Source organism: Empidonax traillii, unplaced genomic scaffold, assembly GCF_003031625.1.
Source record: "Empidonax traillii isolate 1590-97213 ecotype Southwest subspecies unplaced genomic scaffold, ASM303162v1 scaffold1172:size163604, whole genome shotgun sequence".
NCBI lineage: Eukaryota > Metazoa > Chordata > Aves > Passeriformes > Tyrannidae > Empidonax > Empidonax traillii.
Genome location: NW_020956365.1, coordinates 56,687 through 80,533, shown reverse-complemented (window position 1 = coordinate 80,533; position 23,847 = coordinate 56,687). Strand labels below are relative to the sequence as shown.

At 46.2% G+C, this 23,847-nt stretch overlaps 1 protein-coding gene across 2 annotated transcripts in view; it reads left to right on the top strand.

Annotated features, from left to right (window-relative positions):
- IQCA1 (IQ motif containing with AAA domain 1) overlaps positions 1 to 23,847 on the top strand; it is a 105,562-nt gene that overhangs the window by 79,579 nt on the left and 2,136 nt on the right. For both annotated transcript variants that reach the window (XM_027905602.1, XM_027905601.1), the window contains 5 exons: positions 1,423 to 1,530; positions 4,230 to 4,429; positions 13,739 to 13,825; positions 16,750 to 16,927; positions 19,974 to 20,212. In XM_027905602.1, the coding sequence (XP_027761403.1) occupies positions 1,423 to 1,530; positions 4,230 to 4,429; positions 13,739 to 13,825; positions 16,750 to 16,927; positions 19,974 to 20,212 (812 nt within the window). The remainder of the gene's footprint in view (positions 1 to 1,422; positions 1,531 to 4,229; positions 4,430 to 13,738; positions 13,826 to 16,749; positions 16,928 to 19,973; positions 20,213 to 23,847) is intronic.

Genomic DNA, 23,847 nt, shown 5'->3' with positions numbered 1-23,847 from the left:
GTGCTTCTCAAGCAGCCACACCACCACACAGAGGGTATTTAAAGCTGGAACTACCTTTTTATTTTTATTTTTTTTTTAAATCCAAAAAAACTCCCTGTAAGAGTCCCAGGACGCAGTCAAAGCCTGCAGAGAAGTAACTCCTCATCTGCTCAGCCTTCCAGAGCTGAAGCCTGAGGAAGGTCACTTCCATTTCCTGGGGAAAGGACAAAGAGTGGAATTGTGCTACACAGCCAGTAAAGGCACTGAAATGTCCCCCCTCTATGACAAACTGACATCACTGAACTAATTTTCTTGGTGACCTTATCTAAATTAGTCAGAGAATATCCACTGTGATTTATGTTCAGTTGCAATTAAACCCTTTGATGCCTTCTAATTAAATCTGTGAAGATTAATTCCTATCCAGTTCTTTTGATTTCTCCTTAAATAAAAGATAAAACCTGGAATGAATTTTACTCTTCAGAGGGGAGGGGGCAGTTGCACCAGGCCTTGTCTGCCTTTTTGCCCCCAAATTACACCTCCACTTTCTCTCTCACCCACTGCTAATTTACCTCTGCTCCAGAGAGCTCCCTTTTTATCCCCAATAAAACATAATATGCTATTATTTTTCCAATAACATTCACCATAACGACATGTAATTTATGCTAAAAGTAATCCTTGACTGCATCACAACTAGTTCTCCTGCTTGTGGCCCATCCTCCTGGAGATCTTTGTTCTCTAACGTGTCTTGCATATGGGCTTTGACAGGGCAAGCAATGTGATTATAGCTCTGTAACAAGAGCCAAGGCAAGATTAAATCCTTTCAGTTCACATCAGGGACTTGCAGTTTCCTTGGGTTGTTTTGTGGAGGGTTTTTGTTTTTTTTTAACAGAAAAAAATAAAAAATAAAAAAAAAGGTGTACTGCAAAGCAAAGAGCCCCACCAAATTAGGTGACACGTTCAGACGTCTAACACAGCGAGGAGCTGAGCTGGGACCCAGCCAGGGGGAAAAGCTTGTTAAAACAGCTTCTCCCCCTTTCTGAAATCCTTTTGAGAGCGTTTGTGCTTCGCTAGGATTCCAGCCCCGCCAAACCCCAAATCCAGAAATCCTCTGCCAGCGCCGTGATTTACGGCGCCGCTAATGATTCCTTTCCACAGGGTTTCTCCGAAAGGTTACCCGAGACGGAGCAGCTCTGCTGAATGCCTTCCTCAGGCTTGGAAGGGAAAGCCCACAGCCTGTTTAATTCAAGTTTTCCTTTGCAGTTCACCTTTCTCAGGGCCACGTTCCACAGCACTATTGCCCCGTTTTGAGTCCCTGTCCCTGGACATTCCCGGCTTTGCTGGGAGTGCATTACGTCCGTGTTCCACAGCAGCTCTTCACTCCTTGGAAAAATCATTTTATATCGACTCTGTCACATTTATTAAGCCTCTGCTTTCCCCCTGCAGGCAACTACGACTGTCTGAGGAGCAGCCTCCGCGGGACGGGGGCACAGCCCTTGCCCTCGGCCCCCGATGTCAGGCAGCTCGTGGCCCTGTACGGAATATTGCCCTTGGGTAAGAGCCCAGCAATTCCTGGAGGGAGGGAAAAACACCACTGACAGAAACAGGGGGGTCTTTGCCGGCTTTTGACAGGGCTTGATTAGTCGCCATCTGAAGCATTTTGCACTCTGATTGTTTTTCAATTAAGCCCTCTGAGTGAAGGCCGTGTCGTTTTAATAGCGCGGTCAGGTATTGCCTCTCCCTCCCATCCCTGTCTGCATGGCAACAGTTTGTGAATGGCAGCACATAAAAGGAAATCACTTGGGGAAGATAATAGCTAAAACAAGCTCCAGTGATCAAAATTAATCAAGTTAAGGGAAGGGCTAAGGTTGCAATTTACCTTTTACAAGCTGGCTCACGTTACTCAGTGCTGCACAATGCAATCATTGAAGGAATTAGTCTGAATACATTCTGTACCTCGCAGAGTACACTTGTAAATGCCCTTGCAGGTTTAATGCCAGGCTTACCCAGCATCTAACAAGGCTTTGCTGGGTCAGGTTGTTTGCTTTTAATGCACAATCTATCCCGTATTTTTCTTGGGAATGGCATTAGGCCAAACTCCAGTGATTGCAATGAGTGCCTGCCTCAAGGTCCTTTACTCAATATTTTGCTTGCATCCTTTTCCATTCCTGACTGGATTTTTCAGCCTCTGCTCAAATACTTCACTTGCATCCTTTTCCATTCCTGTTTGGATTTCAGGGAGATTTTAACTAGGCAAGAGCTCCCTGAGGCTGTCATTGTCTGCTCATCCCCTTTGGAGGGCAAAATAGCCAATATCCCCCCTGCCTCCCATCCTGACAAACACGGAGCTTCTCCTTTTCCCTCCCCTCTGCACAGCTTCCAACACCCAGAGTTCAGGCTGTTCTGAGGCTCTCCTTGGGCATTCCCTGGGCTCCACATCCCCCAAGGCAGCTCCATATTCCGTGGAAAACTTGGAGCAATAGCTCTGGAGCTCTGGTTCAATCATTGCAGGTGACCACAGTCAGCTGAGGGAGCTCAGCAGTTCTCCCTGTCTGCACAAGGCAATGTGGTGTCTCACACAGTCCTCCAGAACTCCTCCAAGGTTATGCTTTAGCATCATCTAATCTAAGGAAAATCAAGCCCCAAGACATCCCCCTAGGCAGGAACTAAGAGAACCCATGAATTTTCTGCCATTTATACAATTGGTAAAAATTCTAGGGAGAGCAGACCCTGGACTGGTTAAACAAACAAAAGATATTGGCAACAGCGGTTTGGAAAATGCCTTTGAGTGGAAAAAAGGTATTACAAGAGCCAAAAAAGGGCACAGGAATGGCTTCACCTTCGGGATGCTTTGTTACGGATGACATTTTACTTAATTGGTCTCTAAATTAGTTCATCATTATATAATTGTGTGTTGTAGAAGAAAAAAGTTTCTCTCAAAATAGTCACCTGATGGCAAGGAAAGCCCCAGCTTAAATGGCATTAGGAAAATTATAAGCAGCTGAAAAGAGAAATAATAGTAGGAGATATACATCATCTTTAACCACAGAGGAGTCTGCTGCTCCCCTCGTAATAAATCTCTTTGTAATAGTAATAGATTGGTATGGAATGACCAAATATTAATAAAGCCTGGGTGGCTGACAACTTCACTACATCCTGCACCGTGCTGCAATAATGGCATCCATCTCTGCACTCCCATTGTCATTTATTTGGGATGTTAAAGCATTAGCACACAGAGAGGCAGCCTGATTGGATTTGTTTTAAGCACCATCCTTACCTAGCTGTCCCCCTGAACCCAGACTAAGCCATGGGCTGCCCCTCTGAAGCCCATCCCCTTTGGGGCCAATATCCCCCCAGTCCAAGAGACTCCCAGAAGCAGGGGGTGATTTTTCACCATTGCAACCACCTGCACTGCTGGCACAGGACATTTCCAGGCAGAGGCAGTGATGCTACTGAACTACCAGTGGGCGTGGATAAGCGTTTAACATTCCCTGCTTCTTCCACCTCTGGAGGTTCACCTGTCCCTAATTCATACCATCGAAACTTCCTAAATCTGTCTGTGGTTGTGTTTTCCCAACACTGGGCCTTCCCAGGTGATGGATCACGTTCCCCACAGCCCAGGATGAATTTACCTGGAGCAGCCATAGAGACAGATTTGGAAAAGCTGAGCAGTCATTGCTGCAGGCACAGCAAGGGAAGCGCAGCAACCCTGGCACTCCCTGAATAAAGTGAAGAGAATGATCCTCCTCCCGTGAGCAGATATATCATCCCCGCACTGCAACATCCTCCTGCCGCATTCCAGAGGAGGGAACAACACTGGCTCCTCTGCAGGTGAGCCTGGGTGTGCTCAGAAGTGAAGGATTTCACAGCACACCCAGCCTGAGTGACAAAGTCTCCAGTGCTCACCGAACAGCAATAACGAGTAAGAGGAAAAATTACCCCAAAAAAAGGGAGGTGAAGACAGAAGTCAAAGGAGAAAAAATGGTAACAACTGGTCTCAAAATCCTTCTTTTAGCTCATATTGATTTAGAGCTGAATTTTGCCCATCAGAAGGTACAAATAAGGGACGTTAAATCCACTGGGGACAAGCTCTGGTTGTACAGAATTGAACTCGGGAGCACACGTGCCCCAGTGAGGGAACGATTAATTCACTTTATAAATTATTTACGGTGAATAAAAAAGGAAGAATCATTCCTTTGCCTTTATAGCAGACTCAAATGAAAGCAATTACAGTGCCTTATGACTTTTTACAGGTTCCCAAATGGTCCACGAGAACGCTCCCTTGGTGAAATCCTTGTTACTGGCTGGACCCGCCGGTGTTGGAAAGAAAATGTTGGTCCACGCCATCTGCACAGAAACGGGAGCCAACCTCTTCAACTTAACTCCTTCCAACATTGCTGGGAAATACCCAGGCAAGGAGGGCCTGCTAATGATGCTTCACATGGTTCTCAAGGTATTGTGTTTTGGGGAGGTTCTGCACAAAGTTGGTTCAGTTCGTCACACCTTCCGTGGGACAAACGGGGAATTAAACTGAGGAACGTGCACACCTTGGGCAAAGCTGCTCAAGGTCCAAAAGGCTGTCAACCCAATTTAGAATTCTCTCCCTGCCTTCAAAGTGTTTAAAACATCAGCAGGAATTTCTTCACTTTAAACACTGGAGTGAACTGCCCCGGGGGGATGGTGGGAGGTGGAGTCCCCATCCCTGAAGGTGCCCAGGGAAGGACTGGATGTGGCACTCAGTGCTCTGGGCTGGGGGACAAGGTGGGGATCAGGCACAGGCTGAGGTGGTGGCACCTCCTCAGTCTTAGAGGTCTTGTCCAACCTAAGTGATTCTGTGAAACCACTTGTTGACAGGCAGTGTGTGAACCTCTGCAGAGGATTTACTGCCCCTGGGGAAATCACTCGGAGCAGCCATATTTTTCACATTAACATTTTTGTGAGCTTTGTGTTACCTTGAATATGAAAAGCATCACAGATAAAGAAAATTCTGTTCTCTGTTTATATGCACATCAGCCAGGAATGCTTGTCATGCAGCATTTAATCAAATGCTGGGCTGGGGGTGGTCAGAAATTTCCTCTCTGGGACTGTTGCTGCACAAGAGCTCTCTCTCCCCTGTACTGCTCTCTGTTTACCTATCAGCAAGCTTTTCAGAGAAAGGAATCCTAGTTCAGGATTACAGGAACAGCAATGTATGAGAAATCTGGAAATGAAAGAAGGTGTATGAACTGCGAAGGACATATCCCAAACTCTCTTCAGGAGAAGAAAAAAAAAAAAAAAAAAAAAGGAAAAAAGAGAAAAAGAAAAGACACTATCCTGGCAGGAGTTCTTCCACATTTTAAGTCCTCAGCATTTCTGCTACAGAAGGAAGATGCTAAATACTTCCAGACAAAAAAAAAAAAAAAAAACAACACAGCACATACACTAGGAAAAAGCCAAATGCAATAATTTTCCGGTGCCAGAGGCCCACTAAAATTGTCTTTGCCTGGGATTTATCAGATGTATTCTATTAAATCCAGTGTTACAGCAGATTTTGTGACAGGTGCCTCCATCCCCAGGAAGGACACGTTTCACAGCTAAAAGCAAAGCAACCCCCAAGGTCCAGGTCAGGGTGACAGTGCTGTGATCAGGCGCCTTTGATGCTGCAGCACCAACACTGGGCTTGGCACTCCCTGACACGAGTCAGTGCCCTTAGGCTGAGCTCAGACTCCCTCTCCTCTGCCCATTTCACCCTTCTCCACTTTGTTGCTCTGCCCTCTTCAATGGCAAAGCTCATTTCTGGCTGCAGCATAGCACTCACTGTCCTTGCTCTAACACAGGCCCAGCTACAGCACAAGGCCTTTAAGCACAGGAGAAAGGAGGGGCAGCCTTTTTACTCCTGGAGAAGGTTCCAGACGAAGACAGTAAGGGTTTGGGGTTTTTTTTGCCATACAAGCATATATATAATATCTACAATAATTGGAACGTATCTTAAATGTGTGTGCCTATCTATGCATATTGATAGATAAGTGTACACACACACACATCATGTATACATGCATATCTAAAACCTTACATTTTTGCTCATAATTTAAAAAGAAATGGAAACCTTATCCAACCCCTCCCCAAAAATCACAAGGAGCAGTCCAAGCTGACTTCTCTCCTTCCCCTCTTCCAAAAGAAGCGATGACACTTGGGTGAACCTCCGTGAGTTACTGGGATGGAAGTTGCTCACAGTCAGTCATGTGGAATAAGGGCTGTCCAGGCTCTTGCTTATCAAAAGGTGACTTGTTCCAGCTGTAACAGCAGCACTGCTTCAAGCTCTGCTCCTTTAACAGCAGAGCACAATCTCCCTTTCCAAGGAATACATCCTCAGCAGGCTCAACTCCTCCCTGGGAGGGTGGGCAGGCCCTGGCACAGGTTGCCCAGAGAAGCTGTGGCTGCCCCTGGATCCCTGGGAGTGTCCAAGGCCAGGTTGGACGGGGCTTGGAGCAACCTGGGCTAGTTGGAGGTGGAACTGGATGGTCTATAAGGTCCCTTCCCACCCAAGCCAGTCTGTTTTTCTGTGGCCTGTCTTAGCACCACTGAAAGCAACTGTGTTCCATTTCCACTCCCAGTCCCTTTGGTTGTTTCCCCTCTTCCTACCACCTTCTGTCCCCATGGCTGAGTCACCAAGATGTACAATCTGCTGCTGATTTCAACTCAGATTCTGTAGATTCCCAGAGCCAGGCTGGAAACAACTGTCCATCCACAGACTCTCTGCAGTTACAATCCACCTTTCTTTGTTCTTGACAATGCCAAATGCGCCTCGTTTCCCTGTCTCTGATCCCCAAGTCCCTGCCACAGCCGTCCCCTCCATTTGTTCTGGCATCGTTACAACATCCAGTGCTCCCACCCAGTACGATATTCCTGCAGCTGGGATGGAGTAATTCCATGCCACAGCAAAGAGGACCAGGCTGGACCCACCAACCAGACATCAACTTTACAGGAAAGATAGGGGGGGGATCTTCAGGACAGCAAGTTGAGCACGAGTCACCAGTGTGTCCATGCAGCAGTAACTCATCCAAATACTGGCCTGTATCAGCAAGAGGATAGCCAACCTCAAAGCCATTAATTATTTCCTGTTATTGGGCAGTTATGAGACCACAGCTGACACCGTGTTCAGTATTGGTCTACCCTGTTACAAGGCAGGCACTGACAAGGAGGTCCAGGGAGGTAAGGGGGCTGGAACACATGGGACAACCTGGACAAATCCAGTGTTTCCAGGCTAAAGGAAGGCTGGAGTGGGAGGGAGTCTAACTGCTGTTTTCAGGGGTCTCATGGGATAATACAGAGAACAAAGCCAGACTTTTCCCAGAGGTGCACAACAATAGGGAAAAATTGCTTATACATTGAGGAAAAAGGTTTAGGAGGAATACATCCCTGATTTACAGGAATTTACAAACACAAGGGCAACACAAATTGAAAACAAACTCCTTGAGGGGGGGAACTGAACAGTGGTACTTGCCCCCCAGAAAGTTTATTTTCCACCACGATACAAAAAGTTTGGAGTAAACACATTTGGATTGTTGTGAGACTAAAATGTCCTGTGTCCCCTCTGTCAGACAAGCCATGGGAGCAGCTGACACATATTTAATATTCACAGCTCTCAGTTTATCTGACACACCCCAGTGCTCCTCCTCAGAGTTGCCCTGCGTGCGCACGATCACCGAAAATTCACCATCATCACACACTTCTGGGTCGGGTTTTTGGGGAAACAGCAACTGTGACTGTTGTCAAGCAACTTTCTACTCCAGCTTCCCAGAACTGCCTTCATAGACAGCTAGCCAAGCAGAACACAGCCCTTCCACTGAAAGCAAATGACAGGAAGCATGACAGTTCTTTCCCTGTTATCTTCCAATCCATGTAACCACCATTAAACACCAGGATTTAGTAAATAAGGATTAATGGTGCTCTGTGGTGAAGGTGAAGTCACCTTGCACTTTTGATTACCTGTCACATATGCAAACAACAGAGGTTTCCGTACTGAAAGGAAACTCTGGAGAGCATGAAATGACCATTAGGAGATTTCCCTTCCATAACTGGCCGTTGTTCCGTGCGAGACGCCCTAAAACAAACCAATAGCACTGGGGGGAAAAAATGAAACTTTAATTCGTTTCAGATGCAGGAGCCAAGTTCTTTTTGTCCCCCCCCCTCCCTTATTTCAGGGAGGAGACTTGAGACACACCAGCCCTGATCCAGGGGAGGGTTTGTGAGCTCCTCGAGGCAGGCACTTCAATGTGGCATGGAGGAAATGACTCCTCATACCAGACCAGGGGAAACACCAACATTTCAATCTGCCTATTCAAAGGAAACGTAAGGGAGATTGATACTGAATAGGAAAACCACTGAAAGGGGCTGCAAACACCAAGCCTGAGCACTTGTGTTCTCCATAAAAGACACAGCAACGCCTGCCAGGTCGGCTCTGCTCTGGAGTGAAAGGAGAGGATCTGTCTCTGACACAGAAGCGCTTCCCAGCAGTCCCCAGCACAAAACTCATCCTTCAAGCGTGAACCAAACATGCTGGAATATTTCAATTAAGCCCCATTTCCCGGCCTGTGCTCAGCAGAGCTCTCTCTGCCAGCTTGTACCCGGCAATGGCTCACCACAAAACACCACTGAGGTGCAATGGTTCGTGTAAAAGACGCACAGAAGGGTAGTGAAGGGTGCATGGGAACAAAAACAAACCCAGAAAGGAACGAGGAGAGAGGGTAGAATGCATGACTCCATGACATAAAAGTGTAAAAATGCAGGTAGTTCCTGAGCCTTAACTGCGAGGCAGTAAAAATGACAAGCACTGCAATAAGGCAGCCGTGGGGTTAATCACTAACAGAGGGAGAAAAAAAAAAAAAAAACTCTCAGGGGCTTCATCCCCCTCCACCGGGGCCACAGCAGCACACAGAGCACATTGTACCCAAAGCACACATGGGAAAGTGTTATTAGTGCAGCACTGACCAGGCTAAAAGGTTGGGGAAGGGGTGGCCAGGAGGAAATACCAGCAGGGCAGCCACGGCTGTGTTTCAGCAGCTCAGGGTGTGCTGAGCAGCTGCCCTGAGGAGCCAGGGCTTTTACAGAGCAGCCAACTGCACAAATATCCAACACCATCAGTGTCGGGGGACTCTTATCAGGCTGGTTGGGTATGCCGTTTAGCAAGTCAGAGGTGACTATTCAAGTGTTATTACCAAAAAAAGGAACATGACAGAATTTATTTAAGATTAAATGATACAATCCCAGTGTTTAGAAGCAACGTAATTTAAGTCTGCCATGATTTTTTCTTTTTTTTTTTTTTCCCCCCCACTGCATCAGGTTCATTTGTTCACAACCACTGCTGTGTTGTCCCTTCAGACAGGTCATTTTTCTGGCACTCTGAAGAACCAGGCACAGCTTACCCTGGAAGAGTGTCACCAGTCTGTGTGTTTAGCATTCCAATACCCCACAGGACTTCCATTACAGTTGAAATTTGGGAACAGTGCACAATCAGTCTTCCTTCCCAGGCACCCAGAACAATTCTTTTCTCTTGGTGCAGGCTCAGCCTGCTGGAATCCTTAGACCCTTGAAGTGTTAAAATATCAGCAGTGCTCAAACTTCTAGTGTTATTTCTGTGAGAAAGCAGCTTCACACTGTTAAAAATTAAAGTCATCCTGTTGGGAGACAGTATCCACAGTCATCATCTGCCTAACAAACCAGAATACAGTGGCATCATCACTGCAGCACTGGAATATTTACCTGGAGAGGCTTTCACTAATAAGGTCTAATCACATCTTTCAGCATTTTGCTGCTCAGAAGCACTTTTGGGTGTATAAACTACAGGGTATTGAGCAGTTTTCAGCTGTAACTTGAGCTTCCAGAAACTCTTGGGCTTTTTTTTTTTTTTTCTTTTTTTTAAAAATCCCATCAAATCCTTCAAGTTTGTGCACACGTGCTGGGCGAGAATCAGATTCCTGCATTTCCAAGTGTAACGATTTGACTGTTAAACTCTGGCTCTGGAGTTTGAAAAGTTTAACCCACGGCCTTCATAAGTGCTTTCTGATCTCTGATGATTATTGACAGGCAGCAGGGACGAGTGGGTGGGGGGGTTTTTTTAGCCATAATGATTTTCCTGAAGAGCAAATCTCAGTGTGGTATTAGAAGGGTTAAGGAGCCATCTGCTGGCAGCTCCCACAAATTGTGGAATTGCAGCAAAGCCAATAAAATTTCAATTACAAATTAATTATGTACAGTGCATTTAATTATCCATGGATTCAAACTGCCCATGGATAATTCAAATGAAGCACTTTCACAGGGGGATACACAGCCTGCTACGTATCTGCCAACAATTTAAATGAGATGCCGGTGGATTCTGGGTGTCTGATCTGTCTTTAAAACAGGAAACAGCCAGGTCCAAACACAATGTGTTGAATTTGGTCATATTAATGTCTATCAACCCAGAAAAATCATAAAATCCCAGACTGCTTTGGGTTGAGAGGGACCTTGGAATCTCATCTCATCCCACCCTCTGCCATGGGCAGGGACACCTCCCACTAGCCCAGGCTGCTCCAAACCCCATCCAACCCGGCCTTGGACACTTCCAGGGATCCAGGGGCAGCCACATCTTCCCTGGGTAACAAATATATACAGGCCACTTTCTACATTTAGATCTTTGCCTCAAAACAGAAAACCACAGGAAATTCTCTAAGAGCCGAGATTGAGGATATTCATTATATTTCCACTTAGTGGGGAAATGAAGGGGACAAAAAAGATGACAGGTATGACAATAGCAAGTATTCTGCCTTAAAAGTTAAAATGAGAGTCTAACCTGATGTAAAACTTCAGGCTGCATTTGAGAGGGCTGCTGACCACAGAAACCATCTCAGAGCCAAACAAGGCATATCTGCATCTCCCTGCCTGCGGTGGCCCCACCAAAAGGACATGAAGGCCTTGGAAGTGCACAAGCAGAGTTCAACCTCTGCCAACTAAGCTTTCATAGACTTTAAAACCTTCTAGCCCATCACATCCCACTGCAGCATCAGACACACAGGCACTGAACAGGCTCCCCAGGGCAGTGGGCACAGCCCCAAGGCTGCCAGAGCTGTGAGTGCGTCTCGAGCAGGCAGCAATCACCCAGCTCAAACCTCACCCAGGGGAAAGGCAGGATTCGAGGAGAACAGTCTCCCCCTGCCTCATCTCCCTTCTGTCACCCCCTCTCTCCAAGCAGGCACAGAGCAGGAGTGAAAAATGGTTGTTATCTCACGGTTTAGGAGGTAAAAGTCACCATCAGGAACATCAGAAAGCCCCATCTGATAATCCATTCTTTAGCAGTGCCAGGTTCAGTGCAGGGCTCTGAGTCAGAGCTCTCACACATCACAGTCTGCACACAAAATGCAAATGCAGTTCTTTAAGAAACTGTGGGTTTCTCTCCACAACTTGAACTACACCTGAACGTTTCTTTCCGAGTCTTAATCCCACCAAAAATATCACTTATCCCATCTCTGCCGTATGATCTACCACCACATATCATTTCTTTCCTCGCCTGCCTCCAAACCTGTTCCCAGACATCCAGAGCAAACAAGGATTCACCTGCAAGTGCAGGTCACTGGGACTGGCTCACAACTTCCATGGGTGTCCCAGCCAGAAAATCCCTAAATCCAAAGCTGCTGCACAGCTCACCCTCTCAAACTCTACAGGTATAGAGGAATGCATGGAAACTTGGGAAATGTGCCAAATATACCCCTGGAAAGAGCTGAATAGTAGATGGAACAGCAGCTAGCCTTGAAATGGCAGGTATTACTGCTGCACAGTTTTAATCTGTCATTTATTTCCAGTTTGTGTGCTCAGTACGCTCCCAGAAGAAGTTACCCTTCAAGCTGTACATGCAAGAAAACATTCACAGACTTGGCTAGTCCACACACACACCAGTTTCTGCAGTATTTTCATATTATCCTTTATGATACCTTGGTTCTGTTTTTTAAGTGCTCGTTACTAACGGTAAATATTTGCATTCCTGCCTTCCAACATCGGAAAGAGCTCAATTTTTCTCAACGCACAGGAAAGACAGAGAGTGGTTGGAGAGAGTCCAGAGGAGGCCATCAAGTTGATCAGAGGGGTGGAGCACTTCTGCTATGAGGAAAGGCTGGAAGAATTGGGACTGTTCAGGTTGGAGAAGAGAAGGCTCTGGGGTCACCTAATTGTGCCCTTCCAGGACCTGCAGGAGCTACAAGAAAGATGGAGAGGGACTATTCCCAAGGGCCTGGAGGGACAGGACACAGGGAATGGCTTCCCACTGCCAGAGGGCAGGGTTAGATGGGATATTGGGAAGGAATTCTTCCCTAAGAGGGTGGGCAGGCCCTGGCACAGGTTGCCCAGAGAAGCTGTGGCTGCCCCTGGATCCCTGGAAGTGTCCAAGGCCAGGTTGGACGGGGCTTGGAGCAACTTGGGCTGGTGGAAGGTGTCCCTGCCCATGGCAGGGGTTGGGATGAGCTTTAAGGTCCCTCTAAACCCAAACTGTTCTCTGACTCTATAATTCAACAGCTGTGAACTTGAAGGTATCACTTGACAAATTCTGGGACTGACAAGGTACCGTAAATAAAGCGTCACGTGCCAGAGACGGCATTGTTTCCACTTCACCCCATCGCCAGCGCGGCAGACAAGTTCAACAGCTTCGTCTGCTGTTCTTTTCCCCTGTCTCAAATCCATTTTTACCGTGCAGACACACACACACACACACACTGGGTGCTTTTGAAACGAGCCTGTAAAAAACGAACCGCGGTGCTGAGAGGAACGACATTCGCAACCCGAATCCCCTTCCTGCGCCGTCCATCAGGCAGGAGCTCTGATGTACACACAGCCTATCGATTTTGTCAGCAGCTTCCTTCCTTCCTGGAAGAAGCAGCAGCTTCAACTAGAGGGAACAAAAAAAAAAAAAAACAAAAAAAAAGCCAGGATAGAAGAATGCTCTTGCTCTCTCTCTCTCGTTACCCATTGACTCCGAGAGCCGTCACTTTTTTGTTGCTGAGCAAACTAACGCGGCTCCGGGAGCCACTGGGAAGCGATTAGGGTTTGGCAGCAGAATGTCTGAAGCACGGGCGTTTCTATAGCAATGGGGAGGAGTGCGGGATGTGGCAAAGCCTGTAGCGTTGCTGCCATCCTGCTGTGAACCAGGGGTATGGTGCCTCCGACTCTGGAGCCAGCAGACACCCCTCTCCAAACGGGACAGCTCCCGTGTTTGATCCCTGGGCTAAGTGTGATCGAAATGCTGGGTTTTTAAACCAGACCATTGCATGCCACAGCCTATTCTGCCTGGAGGTTAGTACCCTCACCTCTCATGCTGCAGAGATGTCTTCCTGGCTCTCCATCCTTATCCCCCTTGGAAAATCAGGGTGGGATCCCACAGGCAGCCTAAAGCTGCTGGTGGACCATCATTTGCCATCCAAATCCAGGCTTCCCTTCCCTTCCCCTGCCACTGAACTGGGGATGAGAAATGAAAGATAAGCATGGCAGAAAAAAAAAAAAATAAAATTATCCATTTTGGGGTGGGTTCTTGATGTTAATTCCCAGCCAGAAAGGGTTTGGTTTGCCAAGGCTGCTGGGCAGAGCCAGTGCTATCCCTGAGTGCTGAACACTCCTGGAAAAAATAAATAAATAAATAAATAAACCAGGCTAATTGAACAGCTGAAATACGGATTTGAAAGCATCGTGATGGGCTCCCAGGTATATGAAATTGTAGCCATTTTAATCGACTTCCTGCCTGCTCTCCCCCATTTTCTCTCAGGTGGGAAAGGAGCTGCAGCCCTCGGTCGTGTGGATCGGAGACACAGAGAAAATGTTTTCTAAAGCAGCGCCGAAGGGAGAGGAAGAGGTGAGTGGCTCCTTTATTTCAGTGCAGACAATTTCTCCTGTTGCATTACATCCCACACAAAGGGACAAGTGAATTTCTTAGCTCAGCACACACCACTATGACCAGACCTGCCAAAGCTTGCTTGATAATACCTTGTCTCACTAACACTCTTTTTTTTTTCCCCCCCTCTTTTTAGAGAGTCTTGTGACTTCTTAAGAACCCCCTAGAGGTCACATTTCTCTCCTCCACCTATCCTTGCTTTATTTAAAAATAGTCCAGTTACTGCTCATCAGTGAACTGAAAAGTAAAAGAGAATAATGGAGAATTTCAAAATATGAGGCAAGAAGCTAAAAGTTAAGATGAGCTTAAATTGTTCAGCTCTATTAATTTGAGAAATTGGATGGAGCCAAAGTGAACAATAAAGTAACAAGGATAAATTTCCACTGCAAAAACAAAGAACCTATATTAAAGAGTTACATTTACAGATTATTTCCTTTGGGCTCCCTGGAGCTCTAATGCCACTGCCTCCATTCCTGCCTCTCTTGTGCAGCTTCCCCCCTAGGAAGAAAATTAAACCACTGCCCAATAGTCACAGCAACAAACCCACCACAGCAGGGAGTGAATCACCCAAAATCCTGATTGGATTCCCGTTGCCTGCAAAACATTTTGCTTTTAGAGTTCTATGAAAAAATGAACCTTTTTTTTTTTTTTTTTTGAGGGACAGTCCTGTACATTTAGACTGTGGGGTGGTCACAAGCCTGTGTTTTGGAAGGAAACAGAGTGTCACCTTGGATGAGGCTGTTCCTCCTGCAAGGGCTGCACGAGGGGATGGGTGAGCAGCGACTGATGCCCTTGGTGGCCCCCACAACCAGAGGGAGCCTTTCTCTTGGGCTCAAACCCTTGACACCAAGTGCAGGTGGGGATTAATTTTAAGATTAGGGGCCAAAGATGGCCTGGGGTGCTCATGAGCCTTTCCATGAACGTGGGGGAAAAAAAACTCTCATCCTGCCCACCTCAGAGTCCAGGGTATCACCTGTGGCCCTGCTATCACATCCCAAGACCTGCAGGTGTTGAACAAAAACGTCTCTTGCCTTGGTGGGAGTGGATGGCTCCAGGCTTGGAATCACTCATATCCAAACACCCACAGAACAACCAGTATGGTTATGGAAATGGAGCTTGTTCTCCCCAAAGGATGCAAACGAGATAGAAATATCAAACACAGGATGGCAAATCCAGCTGCCAAGGATGATGTGCAGTTCAGCCACTCCCAGATAAACGGGGGAGGAGGTCACCTTCACAAATTCACCCCATTTTCCTCCACATAAAACTTTTTAGGATTCCTACGAGCTGATCAACATGTGTTGCAACCAGCTCCAGATCAGGAGGAATCCATAAATATGTCACCCAGAAAAGCTGTAATTGCTGAGGATAAATTAGGACTCATTTTTGCACCTGAGAGCGAAATAGGAGTCGGACAAGAGTTTTAAAAGTTCTCTGCATCTCCCACTAGGGTTAGGATTTATTCCAGAATAAACCATACTGCAAGCCCAGAAACACCAGGTCTCAATTGAAGCAACTATTATCTCCTATCAGGGATTCCTCTACACTCCCTGCTCCCAAACCTAAAATAATTTCATGATTCTAACTTTTCTATCCCTACTGATGCCTTGGAGAACCTTTGTACTTCCTTCCAATACACAGTAACACAAGGAAAGCTTGAACCTATAAGTAGCAACAGGTATATAAACAGTAGAGAGTAATTTGACCAGTAATAAAAAGTGTTAAAAGCAAAGTAAATCCACATTTCAGTCATTGCTGAGACCAGATCTCTCTGATAGAGCAAAGGTGGCAATGTTGGCTAAAACTTCTAAGGTAGGTATGTGGCAGCAGCTCTACCCAAAAACTTGTGGGATTTCTTATTGATGTCCTATTTTCTCACCAAAGAGTAGAGCTTTTTCTCTGTTTTGCTGCTGTCTGCCAGTGCAGACAACAGAAAAACTGCAAAGAAAAATTGTTCTTACAATGTAAATTATTGCCTCTCATCTGAGAGGGTTTGCAGGACACAGCTGCTTCCTTGTTAATGATAAGGAAGACTGAACTGATACAGAAGTTCTAATTTTTCAGGGAGATGCATCCCATGTTGGCAAATATATTTAAAAATAAATAAATAAAGAAATAAATCATAAGGTGATCTAGAGAGTAAAGTTCTCAAGTGAGTGTTGGTGACTTGGATGTTAAGCCTCATTTTTGAAAAGAGGCTTCCAAGTCCTTGGGCTTCTCAGCTGCACAATCCTCACCCAGTTATTGACTTACAGCTTTCTTTGATTAGGCTTCTCCAGCCAATAGTCACTTGAACATTATCAAATATAACCATCCAATAACAAGTTTTGCTCAATACTCCTCCATTCTGTAAGCAATAGTTAAATACATGTTATAAAGTCAGGTAGTAATTTATAGCAAAGGACTTGTGTTCTCAGAGCCCCGGCAAGTTAGAAAATACTGCAAAAATGGGAGTTTATTTTCTGCATTTAAACCACGGGTAGGAGTCAGGAAACCACAACCTCCAGGAGCTGGGAGGATTATAGACTAAGTCACAATTTTTCTACCTGTTAAGATTCATCAGGTGTGCAGGTCCCTGCAACGTTTCTCCTTCAACTGGAAATTGAGGATTTCCTTCTATAAAACGAGTTGTTTCCTTCCTGCCTTTCAATTACACGACACCACCCGCAAGTGCATCAGAAATCAAGGGCTCACCTGACTTGGGGAAGGCAGGATATTCCTATTTTGGGCTGATAATTGCTCTGCTTATTACCAAATGTGACCAGACTGCCAAAGAAACCCCAAATCCTGTTAGTGGGCAGCGTGTGCAACTTCACCTCCAGCTCCGAGCCTGTCACAGTCAGTAACACCTCTTTCCTTCTTGTGTTCACATGCACAAACTGAAGATGAATTCCAAGAGGCTGGGGAAGATGCTGCCCCAGTTCCTGAAGGCTCTGAAGCCAAAGGACAGAGTGCTGCTGGTGGGAACCACCGCCCGGCCCTTCGAGGCCAATATGGGACCGTTCTGCAAGGTTTACCAAAAAATCATCCTGATTTCCAGACCTGACTACACGTCAAGATTTGGCAAGTATTTCCAGCCATCCTGGTAGTCACTGCTGCTGTTTAAAATCCACGCTTATTTTGTCTGGTTGTGCTCAGAACTGACCTTAAACTTAAGCCATACCCCTGGGTACATCTCAATTCCTGAAAAATTGGGTTTAAGTCAATACAGGCTACCCCAAAGAGGAAATAATAAAAGTGGAATTTGGGGGAAGAGTTTAAAACACTGTTCAGCAGTGATTAACATTTTTCCATGAGTTTAGAAAGCACCAAGTTCAACCTGAGCTGTTTTTTCTCTGTATGAAGAAGATCCTATTTAAACCTTCTTTTTTTTTTTTTTTTCCCCCACACAAATTTCTGTTCTGAATTTCTGTTTCCATACTCTAAACAACAGACTTCTGGGCCTCTCCAAAACAGACCCACATCTGGAAGATTAAATTTTGTCACTATCAAATTCCATTTTTTTTGTGTGTGTACAGATCATGAGAGAATTTGTAGAGGCACCCAAGAGTTTGCATGTCTGGTCTATCAAATGTTTAGTGACAGACAGGCCCTCTCAAATTCTGACAAATTCACTAAGTGCCCCATCTACTGAGACTCAAAGCTTGTAGGAAAAACAGTGGCTTTTATTAGACCAATTTACACAGAGCAAGAAAAAGAAGAACTTCTGGAAATGCAAATTGGTTTTCAGATTTTAATCACCTTCAAGTCTGCAGTAGCTCAGTATTGACTAGGAAGAAATGTTCCAAATTAAACTTAATAATGTGAATCAATTACTACTTGAAAAATGGTAGTTTGTCCACATCCTTCACAAGTGACTGGTGGAAGGGCTTTTGTTCACAGAAATACAGGTTTGTTTTTTTTTTCTTGTGGTTTAGTCACTGATATCATGTCATTTAATAAACATTTCTGCATAATGAGGAGCCTGGATGAGGTAACTTATAAGCAAAAGGGCTGTTTGAGCTTAGTCTGAATATGGGTGAAAGCTTTTGGGCTGTTCAGAGTGATGACTGAACTTCAAGTCAAGACTCTCAGTGATGCACTTCTAGTATTCCCACACCTAGGAACACACACTCCCCTCATGCCACTGCCCTGACAGATCCTGTCCCAGCAGAAAAAAAAAAAAACAGAATAAATGAAAACACATTTGATTCAGGGACAGTCACCTTGTTGCAAAAATCCTACAAACACCTCGTGCAGTGCAGTTCCATCCTGTGTTTCTCAGGGGCAGCCAAGGCGGTGCACACGTTTGGGCAAGCTCGAGACAGGGTTTGGCTGCCCAGCACACTGTAAATCTCTCCCCAGCTCACTCATTTTCCCAGTGTGGATGGGAAACAGTCTCTAAGCAAGAGAACATGTGCTTCACGTTGGGTTACGGCTCTGATAAATTGCTGACGGATAAGGGACATGAATAAAACCTAGAGAGGGAGGTGACAGCAGCTGAATTTAGCTGCGTTCACTTCTGGGCACTGAGCTGGCACATTCTGGGAGTCTCACCGCTAATTTGGAGTCAAAAGAAGAGCCAGCTAAAAGGATTTGAACTGCACTCCTAAGAATGCCCCAAAAAAGCTGACTTGTGGCATTTCAAAGCAGATTAAACTCATAGCTTTAATTGTGACGTTGCCCCATTTTAAAAGAGTGCCTGGCTTGCTCTTCAGCTCCAGCCTTCAGTGGAAACACGATCCTCACCTGACAATCCTGTCAATTTTCAGTGCCTGACGCCCAATTTGAGAAGACACTTGTTTTGACAGAAAAATAATGACAGAACAAATACTCGTAGCCACAGCGCACGGCTACCTGTCTGCTACAAGCCTCCCCTTTGTTACAGCCACAATGCTCCAATGCTAGGCTCGGTAAAAAACAGTAAACATACAATGAAAATCATTAAACTGGAAGATTCACAATCCTGTACTGATTTTTTGCTGTTAATCACCCAGCAAGTCAGTGCCTTGTCCTACAGGGGGTCCCACCTGCGCCGGGGGCTGCGGCGCACACAATGTACGGCTGCACGCAAGTGGCGCTTGCTGCTGCGTGCATCAATTCCTCCTTCATGAATTACTGATCCAGCCAATATTTATTGAGCACGAGTGTAATTCAGGTGGAAGAACCACAGTCTGCCTGAGTGAAAAATGCAGCGCAGAGCTGTCGATAGTTATGGGCACGAGCCCGCGGTATCGACGTCGCAGTCGAAGCGGGGATAAAGCAGGTTTGCTCCAACACAACTGCTCCAGCATCCAGCACCATTAACCTCCCACCCAGCATTTTCAGACTACACAGGAGTATTCAAGCACTCAATATTCCTAATTATTAATAATTCTTATAATTCCTAATAATTCTCTCCCTTTTTTTCCCCCCAAATGTTCTCACATAAGGCTTTAAACTAAAGCCTGGGGAGATGGCATCAGAGTTTCACTAAGTTTCTCTGAAACAGCCCCTTCCTTTGCATAAAGTAAACCAAAAGATGGTGGCAATTCCTATTTTTCTGGAAGCAAAGTCTCAGCCACTTCACAACCATTGAGGAAATCTTCATGTCACAGAGGCTCACAGCTAAAAGATGCTTCAAAGCATCACCTTTTAAGTAACAAGCAAAATGCCAACCACAGAAATTTACGCCCAGTCCTTGCAACAGGAGCCTGCAGAACTGCGAGCCTTTGGCTTCCAAAGGACACATGGAGACCCCACAGCATCCTTTAGTCCAGCAGGAACAACCTGTGACCAGGGTCAGGGAAACAAAAATCAGGCTGTTAACAAAGGTAATTAATTCTGCACATCCAAATTGGAACACTCTGGGCAAGTTCTGTGTGCACACACAGGCGCCTGTAAGTAGTTCTATCCACCTCGATGTGCCTTTCATGGCTTTCTGAAAACTACTGACTGGTAGCCAAAAAAGCGATCAGTAGTGGTTTAAGAACACATGTGCTACAAAACCAGAGATGGAATAAACAGCTAACAAGAAAAACCTGAACCTTAGCTTTCCTGACTGGTGGCCCTTGTTTTCCTGTTGCAGTTTCAAAAATTATTACTCCTGCTCTCCTTAACTTTGTGTCCCTGACATTCTCTCTTTGAGCAGCTTTATGGAAGCACTTCATCCTGCAGAACGGGGGAGCCTTCTCCAGCCTGGAGAACCTGAGCTGCCTGGCACAGCTGTCTGATGGTTTCACCCAGGGACACATCCTGGACGTGGTACAGACCGTCCTGAGCGAGCTGAGGCTCCTGCAGATGCCCAGGAAGCCACTGAAGACCGTGGAGTTCGCAACTTCTCTGGCCAGACACATCCCAGTGTACAAAGAGGAGCAGGAAACGTTTGAGGTGACTTCCAGAGCTCTGTTAATTGTCCTTTATCGTCCCTTGCCACGTCCTCATCCAGCCACACCTGACGAGGACACCTGCTCGTTCTGCACGTGGCTATTTGAACGAGGATGGATGGCTCGAGGGCACCAAACACCCAACTGCCCCAGTTTGGGATGTGCCCAACCCCCCATTATTATGGCAGCAAACCTGGAATACCTCTTTGGGGAACCTGCTGCTGGCACCCAGCTCACACTGGGCAGAAGAGCCTTCATAAGCACAGATAAATCACACAAGTGCTATTGGCACCACGCACTGGTCCCTCTCCTTTCAGAGCTGAGGCGTTCACAGCAAGCCTTCTTTTACAGGAGTTTTCATTTCGGGGTTTAAAATAATTGCTTTCTGCCCTCAGAGTTATAAAACCCTGAAGACAAAGCCTAGTGCATTTGAGGTGTGTCATATTCACTGGCACGGGGTAACCAGAGGAGCTGTGGCTGCCCCATCCCTGGATGTGTGTCCAGGGCCAGGTTGGACGGGGTTTGGAGCAACCTGGGCTGGTGGAAGGTGTCCCTGCCCATGGCAGGGGGTTGGAAACAAATGATCTTTCAAGTCCCTTCCAACCCAAACCATTCTGTAGCTCTGTGATTCTCCACATACCTCAAATATAAATGGATCAACCCTGCGAACAGATCCTTTTTCTACAGGTAGCAGCAACGACTTCTCTTATTTTCCCCAGACTAGGATTATCTTTATGGAGTGGTGAGCTCTGCTTTCACTGTATTGCTTTTGGTTTTCCCATGGATGGGAACAGTTTATCAGCCTTAAGTACATTTACAATAGTCACTTCAGTGTAGCTTAGGGGCAGCTGAGCTGGACTTGAACAAGCTGTTGGTGTGTAACACTCACAGCACTCACATTTTCCCCAGAAAAATGGCACAATGCTTGACTGAGGCCCTTCAAGCCTCCTAAACACCAGTAAAAGCCTTGGCCCCTGAACAGAAAACCCTGCTGTTGCACCAGGGAACTGCAGGCAGCCCACACCAGGGGCTTTAAATGGGATAGGACCCATAATAGAGCCAGGAAACCCCAAAAGAGCTTCCCCAGCCACGTATCCCCCATAACTTCTACCCAGACCCACTTATAAACCCCCCGTTTTTCCTGGCTGAAAGGTTTCCTTGTCCTGCTGCTCCCTGACTCCCCACAGCACTGGATATCACACAACAAACAAGATGCATTTCTTAAAATCTTCATCCCAGGCTTCTTCCACTGCTGACCAAATGACAGTGCATTTTTCTCCCAGCCCTGCTGAATAGTTTCCCATTTCCATTTAGATCCATTTGGATCTTCACTCAGCTCAGGCAGCCTTTGTGATATTTGGCAAACTGCTCTTCCCACCCCACCCCCTGATGCTTCCCATCTAAACCAGTATCCTTCCTCAGGGAGAGGCTGATGGTTCAGTGTTGCAGGAAAGGAAAAAAAAAAAAAAAACACTCTATCACTCCCAGCTCCAACTAGTAATCCATTTGTACCCTGAAACACGAGAGCAGGTATTTTTTTAGTGTGAGTTTAATTTGAAAATATTATCCCACTTCCTATAAACGTGCCTGTTTTGGAGAGCACGAAGCGTACAGGCAGCACTTGGTTCTGAACAGGGCTAAAGTGATGCTGTCCTCAGGGTCCCAGGGCAATCCTCTCCTTGCACTAATTACAGCCCTTCAGAGAGTGTTTCCTTTTATCTGTTGGAATTTTGTTTCCCCCCTTAAACATCATGGAACCTTGCCCCAGCACCTGTATGATGGCACATGGCAAGAGGGTTGTCAAAATTCCAATATCTCCATCTCTCCTCACACAGAAGCCCCTCTTTCCAAGCTTCTAACCACTGCCATTTCTGGATCTTTTCCCTTTGCTTTGTCCCTTATTGAAGTGGGGCAGCTAAAACACTGTATTCAAAGTGAAGATTAGCCCCGTGATGAATCTTTGATTCCTTTTCCCTGGAAGCATGAATCTCCCTGTTTGACATTTATATTCTGCCAGTGTTCCAAAATGAATATAAATAATGCAAAATTTGTGTTAATGTGATTTCTTCATTCCATTTACTCAAATTTCTGGCCCAATTATACATCCCCATTTTTTTTGAAATTATAAATTAGTGCACCAGGGTGGTTGATACAAATCTTTGTGAAGAAATAATTGTAGTCCTGGAGAGGCAGAGCCATCTACCACACTAGTTCTAGTTCTGCCTGGCAGTGGCTGGAATAAAATCAAAGAATGATTTGGTCTGGAAGGGACCTGAAAGCTCATCCAGTCCCACCTCCTGCCACGGGCAGGGACACCTTCCACCAGCCCAGGTTGCTCCAAGCCCCATCCAACCTGGCCTTGGACACTGCCAGGGCTGTGCTGTCCACAGCTTCTCTGGGCAATGCTGATATTGCTTAAAATACGTAAGAAAACCCATTCCAGAGACTGTGGACATCATCCCTCAAACAAGCAAACATTTTAACTCTGATCACTCCCCCACAGTGACCCAGAGCTGGCAGCAAGATGCACCCACCAAACAGCACTTTCCACCCCACCAAGCTCCCAGAAAGCTGTTGTCCAGGTTTTCCTACTCTCTTACTCTCTCCATTTCCACTCAAAGTCTGGAGAACGTTACACACAGGACAACAGAGCAGGAGGGAAAATTTGTGTGGCCTCGTGGTCTGTCACACGGGAGGCCGGAGACACCACCGGGTTCTGATTCCTTCCCCCAGCTACTGCCGGGGAAGTTCATTCCTCCCAAAAGTCACAGTCACCACCCTGTCCTTCTTATCCTGCTCGTGGGAAGGACAAGGAGCAGCTTCCTCCAGGAGCAGCTTCCTCCAAAGTCCTCCTGCTCCATCCCATCCCATCCCAGCGTGTTCTCCTGGCGCAGGAGTAGCTTGTCCCAAGCCCATCTTTAAGACAGCAACATTTAATTACCCCAGACCACTGCACTGAGAGTAATTCCTACCCACTGCTAACTTTAAAGCATCACCTTCTCCTTCGCTTCACATAACTTTCACATGGCCTAGGGCTGCCTCACTGACATTACAGTGACATTACTGACAGTCCAGGAGCTTGGCGAGTCCACAGAGCAGCTCTACCAAAACCATTTACAAGCCACAGGCCTGTGAACAGCCATCTGAAAGCAATAAACAGGTTTTTAATGTTCGGGGGTTTGTTTTGCTTCTTAAGACCCCTCACCGAAACCACGACCGTCTGAGTCGATCTGCAGAGCCACGCGGAGCTTGTGGCTGTTGCCAAGTGCAGAGCAGAGGGGGTCTGGACAAGAGCTGCATTCCCTGGAAATGGGGGTTGATGGTGGAAGTCCTGACATTTCCATAACTACAGTAACACAAATGGCCCAGCTCAGCATTTGCTGCTAATGAGACTGGGTTCCATCTCAAACTGCTGAACTTCTTGGAACAGGAACCTTCTCGGGAGACCTGAGGGTTTGGTTTCAGCTTCTCCAAAAGCCAGCTCGGATTTTAAGAGATTTGGATTTTTTTAAGGAATGGTCCATTATATCAGTAAAACATTTAACTGGTTTTTTCTTTTTTCTTTTTTTTTTTTTTTAATTTTATTAAAACACTCAAATGGCTCTTTTGATTTTCCAGGCTTGGTATGCCAAGACACCG